At 41.6% G+C, this 19,650-nt stretch overlaps 1 protein-coding gene across 1 annotated transcript in view; it reads right to left on the bottom strand.

Moving 5' to 3' along the window:
- Positions 1-19,650, bottom strand: part of CHST8 (carbohydrate sulfotransferase 8) — a 1,469,505-nt gene that overhangs the window by 1,175,459 nt on the left and 274,396 nt on the right. The window contains exon 2 of the mRNA XM_069639324.1: positions 12,482-12,697. Coding sequence (XP_069495425.1) covers positions 12,482-12,590 — 109 coding nt within the window. The 5' untranslated portion in view covers positions 12,591-12,697. The remainder of the gene's footprint in view (positions 1-12,481; positions 12,698-19,650) is intronic.

Genomic DNA, 19,650 nt, shown 5'->3' with positions numbered 1-19,650 from the left:
AAGTCTACCAATCATACGGCGACTCCTTCATCCGTAAAGGAGATGGAAAGAAGACTAGGCATAACCTCAGTCTTACACACGTCCAGAGTCGGATTATAGAAACAAAGAGCGGACTATTTCTTCGGGATTTATTTGAGCAAAAACGCTCTCTAATGCGTAAAAGTGGAATACAACAAAGGCTAAAAGGTGAATACAGCCCAAACGGATCGAAAATCAAAGGAAAGAAAGAGAAAACAAAATTAAATCCCTAATGTGGAATATAAATAGGAAAGGAACAAAGAATGAATGATAAATAAATAAGACAACCCGGCCAGCGACGATCCTCAACCTAAAAGAAAACCTAAAGGTGGGGCAAAGCGAGCCTCAAAACACCTCACTCCCCACACGCTGCACAGAGCCAACAGAATTTTTTAGAGTAGAGAAAAGGAATAAGGAAGTAGATATAGAAGGGCTAAATACCGTTGCCTAAAATGGGGACAGCTCCTCTTATTCGTCACTATATATGTAAGACTAGCCTGGCGTCAGAAGCCAAACAGGTGTAACTGCACTCCTGAATGCCTATTGTGTCATTTGAAAATAGCATAACCGCCAACCCCGGTTCATGATGTTTCATAACATTTCTAGACACCGGAGTATACTGACCATAGCAGATATAGTAACTCCATTCCTCCTGCGAATTAAGCGCATCAGTAACTTTTGGTATGATAAATCCACCATTGTTCCCTTTGTGAAAGCCTTTTAGCAGTGTTTGCTAAATCTGTGCCTCTTACTTTCTCAAAATGGCCCACCATTTTAAGGTATCTGTGTTATGATTAAATTCCAGAAAGTGAGCCACCAGAGGTTCATTGAGATGTTTATTCCTTAATTTTGATCTATGTTTAGTGACTCTTAATTTCACTGGGTGCAATGTTTTAACTATGTATGTTTTTCCACAAGGGCATACAATAGCATAGATTACATTACTGCTGTTACACATACTATGATCCCTCAGGGCCCAAGTCCTCTTGTTGATAGTGATGTTTTTGCAGGATGTGGTAAGGTTACAATTGCAACATCCACCACAAGGGTAATGGCCTAGGACTACTGGCATACCCCATAGAGTTGTAATTAATGATTGTTTATCTTGTATACTGCACCTATCTGCTTTACAGATCCAATTATTTATATTCTTTCCTTTCTTAAATGCAAACATTGGTTTAGCCAAAGTCGGTAAGTTTAGTTGAAGCAAATGCCAATGTTTGGCTATAATCTTTTTGATCTTATTTTTATGTTTATTAAATGTTAATGCACATGCAAGTTGGTAATTTGGTGATCTATGTTCATCATCTTTTTGGACAGTAATATCTCCCGGTGTTGATACCTAGCTCTTTTTTTTTAGTTTCTAAAGCTGGATAACCTTTCTCTTTTAGTCTGTTTTCAATAATATTAGATTGCTTTGCAAAATCCTCTAGTTGGGAACAGTTTTGGCAGGCTTTAAGAAACTGACCATATGGGATATTGGATTTAAGCACCTGTGAATGGAAACTTTCATGATGGAGGATGGTGTTCCTATCTGACTCTTTCCTGTATAAATCCACTAATAGGACACCATTGGCTTCTTTAATCAGTAGGTCCAAAAAAATGGGATCTCCTTGTTATTTGACTGTATTGTGATTTTCAGATTAGGATTTATCTCATTTATCCACTTGAAGAAGGCAAGATGATTGCCTTCTTTTCGGTCCCATATTATTAAGATGTCGTCAATGTATCTTTTGTAGAATTTCAATGCTTTTTTAAAAGTATTGTACTCTGCCAAAATGTTACAGTCTTCGAAGGCCCACATATATAATGTTGCATAATTAGGGGCAAAGGCTGCCCCCATCGCAGTACCTTTAATCTGCATAAAATGCAAGTTCTTGAAGCGAAAGACATTTTTTGTCAATGCAATCTCAAGTAACTCAACTAAGAAGTCACTGGGTACTGTGTCTATATCTACCCTTTTGTCCAAGCATTTCTTAATGACTCTTAGTGAGTCTAATTGCGGGATGTTTGAATACAAAGATTCAACCTCAAGAGTGATCAAAAGGTAATTGTCCACATTGAAAGGTAACAGTTCCACAGCTCTGATCACATCAGTGGAGTCCACTAAATAGGTAGGTGTTAATCTGGCCAATGGTTTCATAAAGAAGTCCAGGTATTGGCCAATGGGTTCTAAAATGGACCCACAAAGGGATATGATGGGCCTTCCCGGGGGATTAGTTGTACTCTTATGTATTTTGGGCAAAATATATATTAGAGGGGTCCTCGTCTTATTGGGAGTCAAAAACAAAAATTCTTTTTTGTTTAAGATACCCTTTTCTAGAGCATTTTTACATAATTCTCTAATGTCCTTCAAAATGTACTCAGTAGGGTCACCTTGTAGTTTGACGTATATATCTGTGTTGTTTAGTTGCCTCATAATTTCTTGTTCATAGTTATGTGCGTCCCAAACGACTATTCCCCCTCCGTTGTTGGTCTTTTTAATTACCACAGATTTGTAATTTCCTAAGGACTGCAGATATTTCCAATCTGTTTTGGAGAAATTGAAACTATGTTCTGTTTTTTCACCATTTTTCCCTTAATAGATAGCCCCAAAATCCTGTAGTAAGTCTTTTTCAAAGTTTGCTGTCTCCTTTGAAATCATATGCAAAGTGGGGGTAAAGGAGGAAGCTGGTTTGAATGGGGGTATTGGCCCCTAACATTTGACTATTCGTTTCATTTACACCAAAAAAATCTTTAAGTCTAACTTTGCATAAAAAAGGTCATAAACTCCTTTAACCCTGGCGATGCTGCATTTTTTAAAGTTCGTAAAAATAATAGAATACTGGAATAGTGTGGCCCACATGGAGCCTAAGAACCTAGGTTCTTTTTAGAATTATAGGATATTTGGATGAAATGCATGTCATGATTCAATAAAACGTTTTCTTTGACTAAACTTTTAAATTGGTTCATTTAAACCACACAGAAAAATTACAAAACAGAGGTCATTACTTAAAATGTATGTTCTTTCTCAAGCTAAAGGGTTTGGGATTGAAACTAACAATATTCAACAAGGTTTGTGGAGATAAAAAATGTGCAAAACCAAGTACCTAACACATTGTTTTTTAGATATTACATTAATCTTGCAGATTTGTTAAAGCTTTACTCAAACCATTACTCATTATTTAGAAGAGGTAAGTAATCCAAAAAGCTTGTAAACAGGTTCTACTATTGTTAGGTAAGGGATGTGGAAAATGAGGATTATCACAGATTAGAGTTCCATTGGAAAATATGGAACTCTTGTAGTAGTTACTCATGTCAGTCAATGTATGAATGATTGCTTGAATAATCATAAGAATGATGTATTTGTTCTGTTTGAAATAAACAATTGATATAGCACTCTGTAAAGCATGCCAAATGCATCAGCCTAAAGTGTATCAACACAGTTTGCTTTCCATTACTCATTTATTTACTACCAACATATGTATTCTTCCTCACCACACATTTTAGATGTCAAAGAGTTTTTGGATGGAGGGAAAACTGTACATTTCCCTGACTGTGAGATGAAAACCACCATAACTCATTAATAGTCTTATAAAAATGGTGTGCAAGACTTTCATTCATAAGACAACACAATGCATCTGGTACATGTGACACTACTGCAGTTCTTCCTCATAAAATGTAATTTCTTGCAAATAGCAGCTGGCAATGTTTCAAATGCTATTTGAAAGATTGCAAAGGTGTGTGAGGGCACCCTGGCCTTATTCCATTTCAATATGAAAATATGCAGGCTTCATATTCCAAGCATTACCCAAATAAATGAATGTTTCAGAAAAAACAATTGTTTTAAATGTTACCAATCCACTCTGTCAAATGCTTTCTATGCATGTACATCAAAAGCTGTAGACATGTCTTTTGTTAACACTTTCCATATTTTCCAATTCTCCAATACGAATTATAACCTCCGACTTAGTAAAGCGGTTCTGAGGAATGTGACTGAGTTTTTATTTACTTTCTCTAATCTCTTCGCAAAGACGATTGCCAAACTCTTTGGGCCCGATTCATGGAATATTTTCCCGGTTCAAAGTGAATTTGCACTGCTGAAAAGGGACTTTGCACTGCCGACACAAACCCTGATTCATGGAACCTTGCAAAGTGTATTTCTGCTGGGCAAAGTCAGCACAGTCATTTTTGAAGTTCAAAATTACTTTGGCTAGACTTTGCATAATCGGGCTCTCTATGTCTGGATTTAGTAATGGAACCGGTCCAAACTGTTAAACGTTTCAAAGATCCCTTCCCAGCTTGAGATCAAGAATCAGTATTTGAACAGACACATACAAACCATGGTATCTGGCAATTCACATTAAAAATTATAAGAACATCTAGAAATAGCCAATACATATTTATATGAAGTCATCATGTCCAGTAATAGTGTCTTTTTTCACAGAATTAATGATTACATGTACCTTTTATAAAGTATTGTGTATCAAGCATTTCAGTGTCTTCTTGTTTTAATTCTAGAAGATGAAGGTCTATAATTGTTTTCTATTTCCTCATCTTCTGGAACTCTTTCTTCATTATATATTTCCTTTCCGAACCGAAATGCAAATAAATGCCCAGGCCCACCCCATTGCTACCAAACAAATTGCAGTGTGTAAATGAAGCCCGGTCTGACAAGCTCAAAACCATTTTACTGACATAGTCCCTTTGCATACCCAGCTTTTTCAAATATATGATCATATTTGTAAGTAAGAGGAAATTTGCTAATAATATTAAATAGCTTGCCTAACTCTTCCAAACTATTGTTGAAAATTACAATAATAATAGCTCAAAGGTAATACCCTCGTGTGAAACATGTGAAACTTAGTTCTATATGCAATAGCCTATATCCTAAATAGGACCTCTGTTGCTACTGAGAATTGAATATCTATAAGTGATCTAAAATGTATTAAATGCATGTATCCCAAAAGAGCTACACGCTAGATGAGTGTCCACCATTGCCAGGAACTGCACTATGCTTCATCCAAAATGCCCAAAATCATGTACATTTTTGCAAAATGTCCTGCATTTGTTCACAAATAAATATAAAATTTGCTCTGTGCAATCTTACTGCTATGAAGGAAAAAAGCAACACCATCCTGATTTATTATAGGCATCACTCACCAGCCGGGCACGTTGCTGCCACCAGAATGCCCATAGTGTAACTGGGCTGCAGGGTCTCTGCCAATATCAGAATTTAGTACTCCATGCAATGAGGTAACGATGTAATCATCATGCTCCACAACCATGCCCATGCAGAAGCACAACCAGTCAAGGCCATACACTGTCACTCACCTGCACTTCAAGCACTATGTCCAGTGCCTATTGCCCTTATGTTGTAGCGTGGACCACAGCCTTGCCCAAGCAAATATAGGCACATACAATTCAGAAACAAAAAAACAAAAAACTCGGAAGGAAGGAAAATTATATTCAAACCCAGAAGAAAACTGTCAGTAGTCTGTGATAAAATCCTATGGGCAGATTCACAAACGACTACTGGAGAATGGAGTTATTTACTCATCAGTACATTATTACAAATTAACAAAATGACTAATAAGTTCACAAAAGGAATTGTAACTTTTCTAGGGGCATACATTACATTACATGGCGTCGTATCAATTTTGCATGCATAACTTTTTCAAAGACCAGCAAAAGTGAGCTTTATAGGGGGGTGTACAGGATGTAGGTGAGTTAAGGGGTTGTCTAAAGAAATACACACCAACAAAGGTGTAACTTTAAGTGACTTAGAAAAATAGAAATAACCTCTGAATAGGTCTCCTCGATCTTTCTGCCACTTTTGAGACTGTTGATCACTCTATCCTCGTCTTTCTCTCCAATCAGGGTTATCTTGGTCCGTCCTAAGGACGTTTGACTTTCTTTCTTACTGCTCGTATTCCGTCTCCTGAACTGGTCAACTTTCTCCTTCCTTTCTGCTTCTCTATGGCATACTGCAAAGAAGGGTCTTTTCTCTCTATACACTATTCCTCTCGCTGCCCTCATCAGCTCCTTCAATCTTTCTTGCCACTTGTATGTTGATGATACTCGTATGTTATTTTATTTTCATTCTATTCATTAACCCCATCTCTTCACAATACTGTTTCCACTTATCTATTGGTTGTTAAGTCTTGGATGCCTTCCCAGTTTCTACACCTAAGTCCTTTGAAAACCCAGATGCTTATTTTTCACCTTCATCCCTTTTCCCTCACCTCCTCCTCCCGGTCTTCTTTTCCCATCTTCCACTCTTCCTTTTTCTTCCACCACTTGTAATCTTTGACCCCTTTTTCCTTCTCTTCATATTTTTAATACTGCCCGTTTCCATCTCTAAAATCTCTGCTGGGCCACCCTTTCCTTTCATTCCAGGCTACTAAATTCCTGATCTAGTTACTTATTTTCTCTTGGTTCACTACACACAGTGTCCTTCAGGTTGGCCTTCATATGTCTTCTATTACTTTGCTACACTGGTTCTTTAATTCAGCTATCGGACTACTCTTTCAGTTGCCAACACACTCCTCTGTTACTCCATCCCTTCATTCTGCTTCCCTTCTTTCGACCTCTATCTTCCTTTCCATTTTCTTTGCTTTGTCTATAAAGCCCTGCATGGTCTTTTTCCTTCCTATCTTTGCTTTCATGTATCTTTTTATACTCTAAAGCATTCTCTTCACTTTCAATCTCTTTTTCTTTTTTCTGTTCCTAAGCCACCATGCGACTCCTCTCACCTTCCACTCCTTGCCCCCAAGCATTGGAATGCTCCTCATCTACCCGTCCGTGCTTCCTCTTATATCTTCCACACTCAATTAAAAGAAAACACCTTCTGTCTCTCTTTTCCTCTTAGCTTCTGTTGTAGCCCCCCATTTCATCCTTTCCCATTTTAAATTGTAATATTGTAATGTATCTATTGTCAAAACCTTTGGCGAAAGCGCTCTACAAATCTAATAAAACACAACAAAATTATGAAACAATTTACACATGATTCACTAAAGAATTTACTATTGCAGGATGTGTAAACATGTTGGCACAGATTGAGCACAGTTGTGCAATTTACGGATGCGTAAATTACTCTGTTCTAGCATCAGTAGGACTCCATGGGGGACATTTGGCAAGTTGTTAATGTGTCAAGTGGGTGTCTGAATTGTGACATTGTGCATACTAACAGAAGTATAACTTTGCATGAATTCACCAAACTTCAAAGTTGCTTTACAAGTATTTGTGATCACACTTAAATTCAAGCTGAACATTCTAGGTATAAGTGTTGACTGTGAGGGATGAAGTATGAAAACGTGTGGGATAAATGAAGCAACAAGGGATACGTCATGAAAAATATTTTCCTGTGAGAGAACAAATGTGTTAAGTTTTTTTGGGAAAATTATAATTTGTTTGTGGTCTGATATGGAGTAGATTACTCTAGACCAAAGTGGTCCATGTCAGGCCACCAAGTTGTGCTGATTGTTAACCATTTGTTGGGGGAGAATCAGATGTAACTTGCATGAATTTACAGAAGCAGTATGTTAATGCCGATTTCTTACTGAATACCATTTTCAGTTAACCTGGCCTAGGAGTGATGTAAGCCTGGTATAACCGACACCAAAAATGTGATCGTTTGTGAATCTGCTCCACTCAGTAGTTCATTAATACACCTTAATGTATACATTCATCCACTAACCATGGTTCCAGCTCCACCTGCCACCTAACAAGCCATGCTTGCAATTGAAAGCTGTCTCCGGGGTTCCATCTATTTGTTGTTTTAGGTTGGAACGCTGTTCTTACAATCTGAAGTGAATGCCTTTTTGAAAGCAGCACTTCTACACCTGCCCTTTCTGAGAAAAATACATATTCACCAGGAATCCATTTTGCCAATGGTCAGGCATGCCCTTGTATTTGCTAGATTGGTTAACTGGCATTTGTTTAGATCAGCCATTCCTGATGTCAGCCAAAGTTGATTCAGTCACACAGACATGAAACACTATGAGGAGCCAACTGATCGGTTCCTCTTATGCCCAGGCTCCATCTACCGAAAGCAGTCTGATGTCCTTACCCGGAGGCTCGCCACAAATGGGCATGCCTCACCTTGGCATTTGATAAGCATAAACTCCTAACACGGCCTTCACTGGAGACCTTCACAGCTAGAAAGGCACTCCTGAGTGGCCAAATAGTTTCATGGAGACATATTTGGCTGCACTTGCTTCGGCTGGGTCAGATGCTCTCTGCTCCTGCATGCCAGGAAACATTTTGCATCTCACTGATAGTGTCCCTGGTGGAAATACAGTGCATTTGTCATCTAAGCTACATGCAAGTGTTTTACAGAATAACATACACAATTCATGCCCCATTGTATTAGCTGCTTTCTAAATCTTAATATACACCCATTACCTAAAAAAACTTAAATGGAACGTTTTCTATGAGGAACCAACAAGCCTGAATACACGTGACGGCTTGGAATTCTGGAAAACACAAAAAGCCGCAAGTTCCACTCTGGAATTTCCACAACTACCCTGGTGCGGTTAAGGCTAGTACCTTGACTGAATACCTCTGTTCTCTCTTTATATCAATGTCAAAGTTTTGTATAGCATGCGGCTGCCACTGCTATGACAGTGCTGTAACCTTGTCTAAAGGTGCATTTGCTGCAGAGCTCAGGTGCCCAGGGACCAGAGTCTGGTGTCTGGATGGACGATGACTGGTCATGAGAATTGACAGTGTGGTAACTTGCTAACGTAGGGTCAAGTTGGTCACTCTGCACTGACCTGCCAAACCTTTCCCGGTGGCTAAAGTGTGTTGTGACATTGAGTGTTGTGATTAACAAAAGGTCAAGCTATGTGTTCCTTGCCTGTCATACTCCTCAGCGCGTACCCAGTTAAATTCAGCTGCTGAAGGCTATTTTACATTCCCTCGGTATTCCTGCTGTAAATATTCCAAGTGAAGGCAACTCAAAACCAAGTGGCATTTAGAAATGTGTGTTTTTCAAAAAAATACATGTTTCAACCATTACCATGAAAATTATAATGCGGCCCTCTGTGATCTGCACTTTAGGGAGGCTGAGCCAAAGCAGTCACGCATGGAAATCAAAGACTGATATGTCCCGGAAATCTTGTTAAGTATGTTATTTCAGTATTTACACATAAATGGACACAACTGCGGAATTCCAATTGCTGGGTACATTCTACCCTTTCGAACCATGTTTTACATATGTAACTCTCCGGAGTCATGCAATACATAATTTAAAAAATAAAAAACAACATGTTACGCTACTGCAGCATCTTATTAATACATCCAACAGTAGGAAGAGGGCTACATGACCCGTTAGTAAATTGAATACACTGATAATAAAAGAGAGGTATGCCTTGACTTGCCGATCAGAGTACAGTTTTGTGTGGGTCCAAAAGAAACGAATGGCGTTCTACAAACTGCTGCAAGCCACAGGCAGAGGTCAGCATAACACAGAGGTCCAAATGGAAGGGAAGTGTTACATTTAAGATCCCAAACATCTGTCGAGGAGCATTTCCATTGGAAATGTATAATGACTAGTACAATGCACTACATCCATGAGCGAACGTACATGTCCGGGCTTGACAGTTTCCCACATCCTCCCCATGCCGTTGCCCGACACCAGCTCAACCGAGTGTGGCCAGAGAGCAGGTGAGAGGATTGGAGTTACCTAAATATGGCCGTATATATAGCTGCATCTCTGTGGGTTGTGTGTTGGATGCACGATGCTTGATTGCAAAGGTCAAGATATGTGTTCGACTTGTTTATGTTCAGAAATCTGTACTGCCATTCATTCTATTTCTACGCACTCCAAGTCTTTGGGAACTGGAAGACATGGAAATCGGGTGGTTTGCCAAAGATCACACACGTGCTCCCCAATGGGAATTGGAAAGCTAGCCTCCTGATTCCAGAGTTCTCTCATTACTCAATCTGTTTGCCCCAAGGTGAACCTTGTCTTGTAAGACGTTTTAAATGCTAGTGCTTTTGGTTCTTTCTTTGAAAATGAATGCAGAGGTTTGGGAGTGCAACGAGCGAAGATAAAAATGGCAAAACATTTTAAAACTAAAACTAATATTAAAAAATGTTTACGATATGTTGTGTGTCGTCCTCTGTTGTGTTGCATCGCCATGTGTGCACCGCCTCACTGAAAAGTAACATTTCGACATGCAAGTTGAAGGAATGCATCCAATTAAAACGTACATCTCCAGAGTAAAGTTAGTTTCCGCCTTTTAAGAAAGAATAACAGACATACCAAAATGAAGAACACCATAAGAGTGCAAAGCGCCCTTGGAGGTCAGGATGGGTTCACAGAGGTGTGCATATCTTTACTAGAGCGGAGATTAAGGGCAAGGGTGAGTTTTTAGAACAGAGTGCGTTGAGGGCAGGTCAGATTAATGTGTTCATAGAAATGGTCGAACCAGTTTCAAAAATAAAAAGAACCGAGGCTGGGTTTTGAAGTCCCCGATTCAGTAGATGCGTGATCATCGATGAGTAGGTAATCATCGTTGGAGTTTGGTCAGGTGTGCGAGTGGCAGGAAGTTGTGTGTGCGCCAGACGATGTTATAAAATGTCACAAATAGATGTAAATGTGAGCCAATAAGTAGGTTGGTGAGTCAGGAGGTGAGAGCGTAGTCCCAGAGCAGGGAGGCTAAGGAAGGGGACACAATTCTGGTTGGTTAAACAGTAACCGTTTGCATGCGCCTCAGAGTGAAGAAAAGTAAGGTGTCGCAATACCTTCCAGTGCACTGAAGATCTCTACCCCCCTCGGCGTGAGTATGTAGGGCACCGCATACTGCACTTCTTCGGCCTATGGAAAGTCTTTGCTGCCCCATTTGTTCATTGTTTACATTTTGCATTGCAGTCTAAAGAACTGCCAGGAAGTTTAAAACAAAGACTCCCCCCCAGAGTGTATTCAGGTAACTGTGCAGCCTGCGTTTACAATTGGTGGGTATTTGGGAAATACGAACATTTACAGCAAGGCGAGGATTAATGGAAAGAGTCCCTTAAACGGAAAATTGTCACGTAGGATCGGTGTTCTCCAAATTCATGCCAGGGCTCTGTGAAGTTCGCATTAACACACGAGCTACAGCCTGATAGCTGGTGCGCCATTTTGCCTCCAGCAGGGAGAGATTGTAGCTGCAAGCCAGTGTTAAGAACAGAGACCATGAGGTGGGCCCGTTTGTGAGCTAACGTGTCTGCAGATTACACGGTTTCAAGGGATCACAGTGTTTTCTTTCAGAGACTTCTCATTGTAGCTATGGTAATGCTGCAGTGACTAAATTACCTATTGACCGCCTTCCTCACTATCCAGGATGCCATCCATACCAATCACATTAGAGAAAAATATGGCCATCACAGGATCTGCCCCCAATTTCAAGTTCCCAAATAAAGATCTTCATTTGGGGAGAAGGATAGTATTGCGAGTAAAACACATTAAATAAAATGTGATGTGAAGGATGCGAACAATATTGTCAGAAGATGATTTTGAAGAATGTTGACATCACAAAGCAAGGACCTTTCAGGGCCTCATGTCTTCTTGCTAAGAACGCCCCCAAAGGCTGTGCCCATCTATTCCACGAGCCCTAGTGCACGCCCCTTCTATTTCTCTGCAGTCACGTGACGTGAATAACACCCTGCGTGTGACGCCTCACAATTGCTGTCCATGCGCACATCAGTCATGCCAAACAAGTAATCCTTCTGCCCAAGTGAATGATAGCCATCGCCTGCTGTCTCATACACTGCACGCGCATTCTCCCTCACACCCCGTCCCCTTCACTTTATCTTCAATACAAATGGAGGATGCGACAGGGAGTAATTCATAACTACGTGAGTATAAGTGCGGAGCCCCACCTCCCCATCTATCACCATTGCAGCTCGCTGGCTTCATTCACAACACGTGCAGCCAAAGCACGCGAACGAATTCAAAGGACGCGATTCAGCATGCATATAGCACCCTTGAAACCAATTCAATGGAATATGAATTAAAATATGTTCACACCTGTTCTGATTCGGCGACAGGCGAACGCTCGCCATGTGCAGAGGGTCATTCATTGTCACTAGAATTACACGGGTTCTATTAGGTGTCACATATCCCAAAGTGAAGGCAAACGCATTGTGCAATGAGCACAGATTAATTGAAGTCTTTGTACACTTTGCACCGTGACAGCTACCATGAGGTGAGTGACTTCGCACTTCCGTTTTCTTATACGTCACAGCAATGCCAGGACTGGCCAAAAAAGCACCAAGCAGCTAATTTCATGATTGTAAACAAAAATGTGAAATCCCAAGCAAGCACTATCTTCTTTCAGTGTCCCAGGTTGGAGACGCCCTGCCCACTCTTAATTTCGAATAAAGACCACTCCTGCCACATGGACACAGACATTACATTTCAAAATGCAGATGAACAGAAAACGGGGCAGCGAGTGCAACAGTGGGCACAACAATAGAAACAATGATGCAAGCCGACCTGGTGTCTGCTGGTGGACTATCGAAGCCGGAATTTGCAGGTGGATGAAGACGACGAGGCCAGCTGCTCCAAACAGCAAGATGAAAGAGAACATGCACGCGAGCCTCATAATGAGTCTCCTCCAAACAGTGCACCGCGGTGTCCAGGGGAAATCACGCAGGCGCCGTCTGCAGGGCCAGTCTCATCTTGTCGCCTGACACTCCATCATGACACCAGCTAGAAAAGGCAATGATCATTTTTACTCCGATATATTTTAATATCTTTCAGTTTTCAAGTTCTGCATCACATTTATTAAAATCAAGGCCCTGGAACATGGCATTTGCAAAGCAGGCACCTTACACGATCTCTGACGTTTGTAAAAACACCGTGTAGGGATTCCAATTAAAAAGCAAGAAACCAGAAACGGATATCTTTCCAACAAGCATCAGCAAAGCCAATAGATAGGGCTTTTGTGTAGGTGGTGTATGAGCAATGGTCACCATTGAACATTTTCCAGCGACTGCAGTCATGTGGCAAGGCACTGCTTTTAATCTCTGTTACATCATATGGTTGCACCGGCTATCACTTTGCAATGCTTGGGACTCACAATGTTGACTGGTTTTGCCATCAAATGTTCAGACAATCACACCTTGCCTAGTATTGGCATAAAATGCCCCAGCCCTCACATCACTTGTCATGTATACAGAGCTGGGGTGGAAAATGCCTTCGGGGCGCAGCTCCAGTCGAAACTTTATACCCCCCTTTGCTTTGGGCAGGGTGCAGTGCTAGAAGTGTACCGAAAAAAAAGTACTGGAACTGACTGTGGTGAGGGGCGGTGTGGGTGTGGGCATAGGGCAACATGTAGCAAGGAGTTGTGGCTGGGGCGGGTTGACAGCCAAGTGGGTGGAGCATGCAAAACAAGGCAGTGCCCCACATTGTATTTTTCTTGGTCAGTCAGTGGGATGATTTATTTTTTGCACAGACTCAATCATATCTCCTCGAGAACCTATAGCATACATCTACCTGAACAAATGCCTCTTCAACAGGGGCATGGAACTAGACAAAGCTTGCATTGTAATTAGCAGCATTTGGTACTTTACTCCAAATACTCTGTCTCCAAGAATGAAAGTCTCATCGCCTCTGAACTGACAGAGTTTCAGGGATGATTAGCCTGTGATCCTCTACAGACCAAAGGTTTAATCCTGATATTTACTGTGTGATGCTATACGGAAGGTAGGCAGGAGCAACCCAATTGAAGGCATTTGAAAAGGATGCAAAGCTTTTTAAGGGGAATTTTCTACTCTACTAAAAGCCACACCCTGGTTGCTGTAAACAGCTTGGACATGATCACTTTTCCTACATCTTGAACCACCTGGAGCCTGCCAATAAGTTTCACTGAAGTAACCCCCAGGAATTCATTGGAATAGTCCCAGCAACTAGCCAGTAAGGCTCAAACTACAACTTTACATTTGCCCACTGGCATGAATATGGCAATAACCCCTGCATCGGGGGGGGGGGGGGGGGGGGTGAATATGGCCGGTAAGGGCCCGCCAGCCCGAGCCTATGCAGGCCTGACCAAAGCTCGTACCTCAACGAGGGCTGTGGGCCGTTACTGCCCATGTCCGGCTGCTGGTAACAGCCATTCAAACCCCAGAGTTCATTCATGGTGTGATGGCTCAATTATTTTTTTGGGGAGCTGGACTCCATGCATATTGAGCAAACCCATTCGCCCCCCAAAAAAGAAAACAAAATGGCCACTGCCATAGAAAAAGTCACATAATTCATTTTCCATTTCTAGGACGGCTGCAGGTGGGAGGAGTGCTGGGCCAGGAGTACAAATCTCCAGTCCAGCAGGTAAGTGGTAAGGGAGGGAGGTGTAGAAAGGGTAACATTTGTTTTTGGGACGGTGGGGACGTGGGAAGGCCGCAGGGACAGGCTCCCTGTTGCCTCCCCACAGTCAAGATGGTGCCACCCTGGGAAGGGATTCAGGTGGCTGGAAACAGTGGGCAGTACAGTGTATTCTCGACCGCTGTTCCAGCCACCTGATTGGCTTAGTGCCCTTCCCCAAGTGCAAATGAATAAATCCTCTATAGATACCGGATTAAAAAAAAGTATCACTTGCAAATGCCTGCACCTTTAAAAACCATATTGCTTAGCATTTTACCTGAGATAGCAACTTGACGAGTTCACTAAAAATCACAGAGAGATCAAATGTGAGAAGAGATTCCTTCTCAGTGTTACCAGGACTGCCTCCATCTTCCCCTTGGTAAAATGAAGCCAGCTAGAATCCATCCAGGCAATGTCACTTAATCCTTCATAAATGTATGGTCCAATTTCAGTTTAGCTGCGACTGCTGTAAGATTTTAAAGTTGAGAGGTATTTAGATAGATGGTGCCTGCTAAGGGTCTCATGGTGGGGCAGAATTCAATCAGTGAAAATGACCATACTCCCCCGGGTGCTGTACTTCTTCCATGCCCTCCCAATAACAGTCCCAAACTCCTTCTTTAAAGCACTGTCAAAGGCCATCTCGACCTACGTGTGGAACAGAAAACCCCCAAGGGTTGCCAGATCCATCCTCACGGCACCAACCAGGACAGGGGGAATGTCACTCCCACACTTCAGAAAATACTATCAAGCAGCACAACTCTGGGTCCAGAGGGAATGGCTGGGGGATGACCAACGAACAATTTGGGTGACACAAGACAGGGCGGTCTCCAGGACCCCCCTTGGAGGACCTACTGTGGAAGCACAAACAGACATCCGAATCTTCGCATTAGCGAGGTCATGAAAACCACAGTAGATGCCTGGGATGAACAAACCAAGAGGGGTATTATGACCACCCCACTGGCCCCCTTCACGCCCATATTCCAAAATCAACAGTTTCCACTGGGACAAGAATCTGGGGCCTTTGAGAAACGGGAAGCCGCAGGGTGCAGGAAAATCGGGGAAATGATCCAAGATAATGAAATAAGAACATTTGCGGAATGTAAAAAAATGTGGAACCTAACAGAGGTAGATAGGTATAAATATGAGCAGATTAAACATTGGCTCACCACACCAGAGGTCTTACAAGGTGCCACAAGGGACCTAACATCATTCGAAAAATTCCTAATAACCAACTCAGGTGATAAGAAACTGGTGTCAACACTATATCACTTTATCAATACACAAGAAGAAGAAATCAAATGGACATACATGAAGAGATGGGAAGGCACACTGGGGGAAGAGATATCCAGACAGCAATGGGCGGAATTGTGGGCGGGTATCCCAAAACTCACCGGGCAATCCAAACCAGAGAAATGTGGCTTAAAATAATCACTCAATTGGCACTACACTCCAGAGAGGCTCAAAACTATGTATCCGGAAACGTCTGATCGCTGTTGGAGGGGATGCCCGGAATCAGGCACGTGGAGGCATATTTGGTGGGACTGCCAGGGGGTCAAGGGCTTCTGGAGGGAAGTGCAAACGGAAATAACAAAGATGTTCCCAGAGGCTGACCAAATGGGGGAGCGGGTGTGGCTATGCGGATTCAAGGACCCAAAGGTCAAGAGACTGCACAAAGCACAATGGAGGAGCTTCATGGGCCTAGTCATCGCGGTGTGGGCAACGATTGCCCAAAACTGGAAAAAACAAGACCGGCCACTGGTATTCACCTGGCTCCAGAAGGTGTGGGTGCAAATGACCATGAAGATTATGCACCACCTTCAGGACCAGAAGAACTCCTTCACGAAGGAATGGGGGGCAGTTTTGGAATACTTGAAGTCGGACTATATGGAACAATGGTGCCCGCATAACATCAAAGTATCAAACAATAAAAATATGTTTAAAAAAAAAGTTAAGAGGTATGCTTTCACTTCAGAAATTACTGTTCCGGAATGTATATATTCATAGGAAAAAACTTTAGTTGGGGCATGAAAATAAAGCTATGGTATAACAAACAAACGTATAACAAAACCCTTGAAATTCAGGAAAAATGTTAGTTTGCTCTTGGGCTTTGTAACAGGAACATGCAGAGTTAAGCCAGTCCCGAGTTTCCCAATGTACTGAATTTCAAGTGTTTTCTTGTGTTACATTTGCTCACCTTAACTGCACTTCAACAAAAGTTTTCATTGAATTTAAAGAGTGTTGTAATATCAGATTTTTTTTTTCATGCCACTGTATATTTTCCAGTGCCACCTTTGCCGATTGCCAGTGGCTATGGCCACTGTATAATTCTCAGCATCACTGTCCATGGCGTTTGGCCCGGGCCAAAGGACTCAGCATTTGATCCTGCCCACTGTATATTCTTCAGCACCACTGAACATGGCCAGTGGCCACTGTAAATATTTTTCAGTGCCTTTGGCCTTGAACACAGCATTCAGCCATGCCCACAATGAACTACAGAGCCTTTGGTTATGCCCTCAGTTATTTGTAGTCATACGCACGGTTATCGGGAAAGACTGTCAATAAAAAGGCTTCCCTGCCCTCCCAGATCATCACCAAGTGCCCCCTTATGTGTGCATGCTCCCCCACCCCCCCGATGGCCTCCTCACCTACCCCTGCCATCTACAATTCCCCCCACAACACACGCCATTTCTGTGACACAATTTCATTTGAAATGTCAGATACCCTCAGTTATAACCGTGGCTATATGAACATTTTTTAAGCCTTCTGTTGCAAACGCGGTCCCAAGACTCCTTGAACTCCCAAATGTCACTTGGTGTACCCACCCCACCTCTAGCCCAGTGGCCCTTGTATGTTTTTGACCTGCAAATTACTTTATTCTGCGTTTTATTTTCTTACACACTGGGCGATAACCTGCGGTAGAACAGCAGCTATCACTCGCATTGAGAAAAAAAAAAGATGGTGGCTGTTTCATTTATAAACACCCGGATACTCAATGTATCGATCGGGGTAGATATAGCTATTTATTATTGAGAAGGGGGCAGCCCCTTCTCTGTCAAATAATACAAAAAGTACTGGACGGAATAACCCCAAATAACAAACGGATCGTGAGTTAACGCTTCGTGCCCAAGTTGTTTCAAACCTTGTCCAAATCTGTCAAGCAGTTTTGGCTGTGCAGTCGAGCAAAAATGTACTTTTTTTGTCTATGGGAAAATTAATGGAGCATAGGCCAAAAGTGCCTTTTTTGTTTTCTTAATAACTTTATTTTAAAAAAAATCTTTCCCATACTCTCCAAAATTGTCTGCAAAGTTTCGGCCAAATCCATTGCATGAGTCAAAAGTTATATGAGATATTTTTTGGGGGGATTTCCTATGTAACTCTGACTCACCTTAACTACAGGCCGGCGTCTACTGCCCTATAATATATTCAGTTAAAGCAGAATTAAGGTGATCCAATTCTACACAGCAAAACCCATAATGTGGGAATTGATGGCAATGTTAACACAGAAACTGTCTGCATAAGTCTCCCATAATGTAACTTTGATCTCATTGCTGTTGCCTCTGTCATCTTATGTATATGCTCATTGGCTGAGCAACACGATGGGGGTGTGGGTTGGGGACTCCACGCTAAGTTTGTTGTTCCTTCCATCAGCAACCAAATGTCATGGGTATTCTTGAGATTAATTTGATCAACTTAACTTTTTTCACTGAATTTAAAAAGTTGTGTTATGCCGTACTATTCTCCATGGCCCACTGGCCATGGCCTTTGGTCAATGCCAATGTCGATGTTTCAATATTTAGTAAAAAGAAAAAAAGAAAAAGGAGTACAGCTCACTGGCCAAGATCTTCTATGTGACACCAAGCCTTTCCCTCTTCCAAATTCCATTTTGGGCACTTTCTTTGGGCTTTCTGCAGGAATACAGCTGGAATCTCTCAGACCAAGCAAACAAGAAAATGCTGTCTTTTCATTTTGAAAAAGCCTCAGTGCTGTAATGTACCATGTAAAACAACACATTTTGGGACCAGGAGACACCCCCAACTACATAAAATGTTTGAAAAACGAATGGATGGAAACCTATTTTGCACCCAACTTGTTTCTTACTAGTTGCAAATCTGTCCAGCCTATTTTTTGCTGCTAGAGTTGTTCAATGGAAGCACCTTTTGCTTTATTGGAAAATGAATGGGAGAAGGCTGAAAACAGCTTTTATTTTCTTAATAACTTTTGATCTGTTTAATGAATTTTCCCCAAAATGTTCTTGTTTGGAAGTGCCCATGAGAGACATGTTAGATGGAAGATTTCAGCCAAATCAGTTTGAGCGGACGAGGGTGGAGGAGAATAAAGAGAACATGGGGGACCCCCATTAAAAGAATAAAAAGAAAATACATTGTGCTACCAAAATTAGGTCGAACTAAATGACCACAAAATAAACTGTTTAAATGAACTCAAATAGAAACTTTCGAAATGAAGAGGTTGGATCGGAAGATCATTATAATCTTACTATATTTATTTAAATCACATCTTATTTTTAGCTCGCGCATGCAAATCAGTATCACCCACAGTGTATTTGGTAACAATTTACAAAATAAACACATCGACTGTGACTCTAAAAGGTGAGGGGATGTGAAATGCAGTGGAATACCTAGACTAAATTCATAAGGCAGACGACAAACATTCAAGTTGCAAGCTACTAGCCAGCCATTAAAAAGTCACCCGCCACCTCAATTATAATCATACGCACAGCACACCACTACCTACTTGCCAAGAGTAAAGAATCAATAGCCAATGGCAGGTGCAAACCCTGCACCCTGCTTAGGAACATAGTAGAGGGGATTACTATTGACGGTACATCCAACAAACACCTATATTCATGTTTCAACCCTGCCCACTAGATCAATTTCCAAGGGGCTTTGTCAGGATAAGGGAGGTCAATGTTTCTTGGCAGTTCCCATAACTGAGTGTTGAATGACTTGCTCTAAGATGCTCTAGTTCCATCGTGTCTTGTTGGATTGATAGGATTATGCAGCTGGGACTCATACGCCACTGGAAAGTGCTAGTATTCCACTATTAGTTCAACTGGTGTAGATTTGATATGCTGTCACCAATCAGCCACAAATAGAAATGATGCATGCTTCCAAATCCTGCGATGAAATACATGTATTCAAGCACACAATTCTATAAAAAGTTCAGATATTACCCCAACATTTATAGAAGGGGGATAATGTTGATCCAGTGGCAAACTCACAGTAAGGTTTCCACTCCAGGGACTACCAGACAACAAGTTCGTATCATAACATTCACCATGTAAA

Source organism: Ambystoma mexicanum, chromosome 1q (assembly GCF_040938575.1).
Source record: "Ambystoma mexicanum isolate Mex_15411 chromosome 1q, UKY_AmexF1_1, whole genome shotgun sequence".
In the NCBI taxonomy this organism is placed as follows: domain Eukaryota; kingdom Metazoa; phylum Chordata; class Amphibia; order Caudata; family Ambystomatidae; genus Ambystoma; species Ambystoma mexicanum.
The sequence above is the reverse complement of the archived record's forward strand: the minus strand, read 5'-3'. Positions and strand labels throughout refer to the sequence as shown.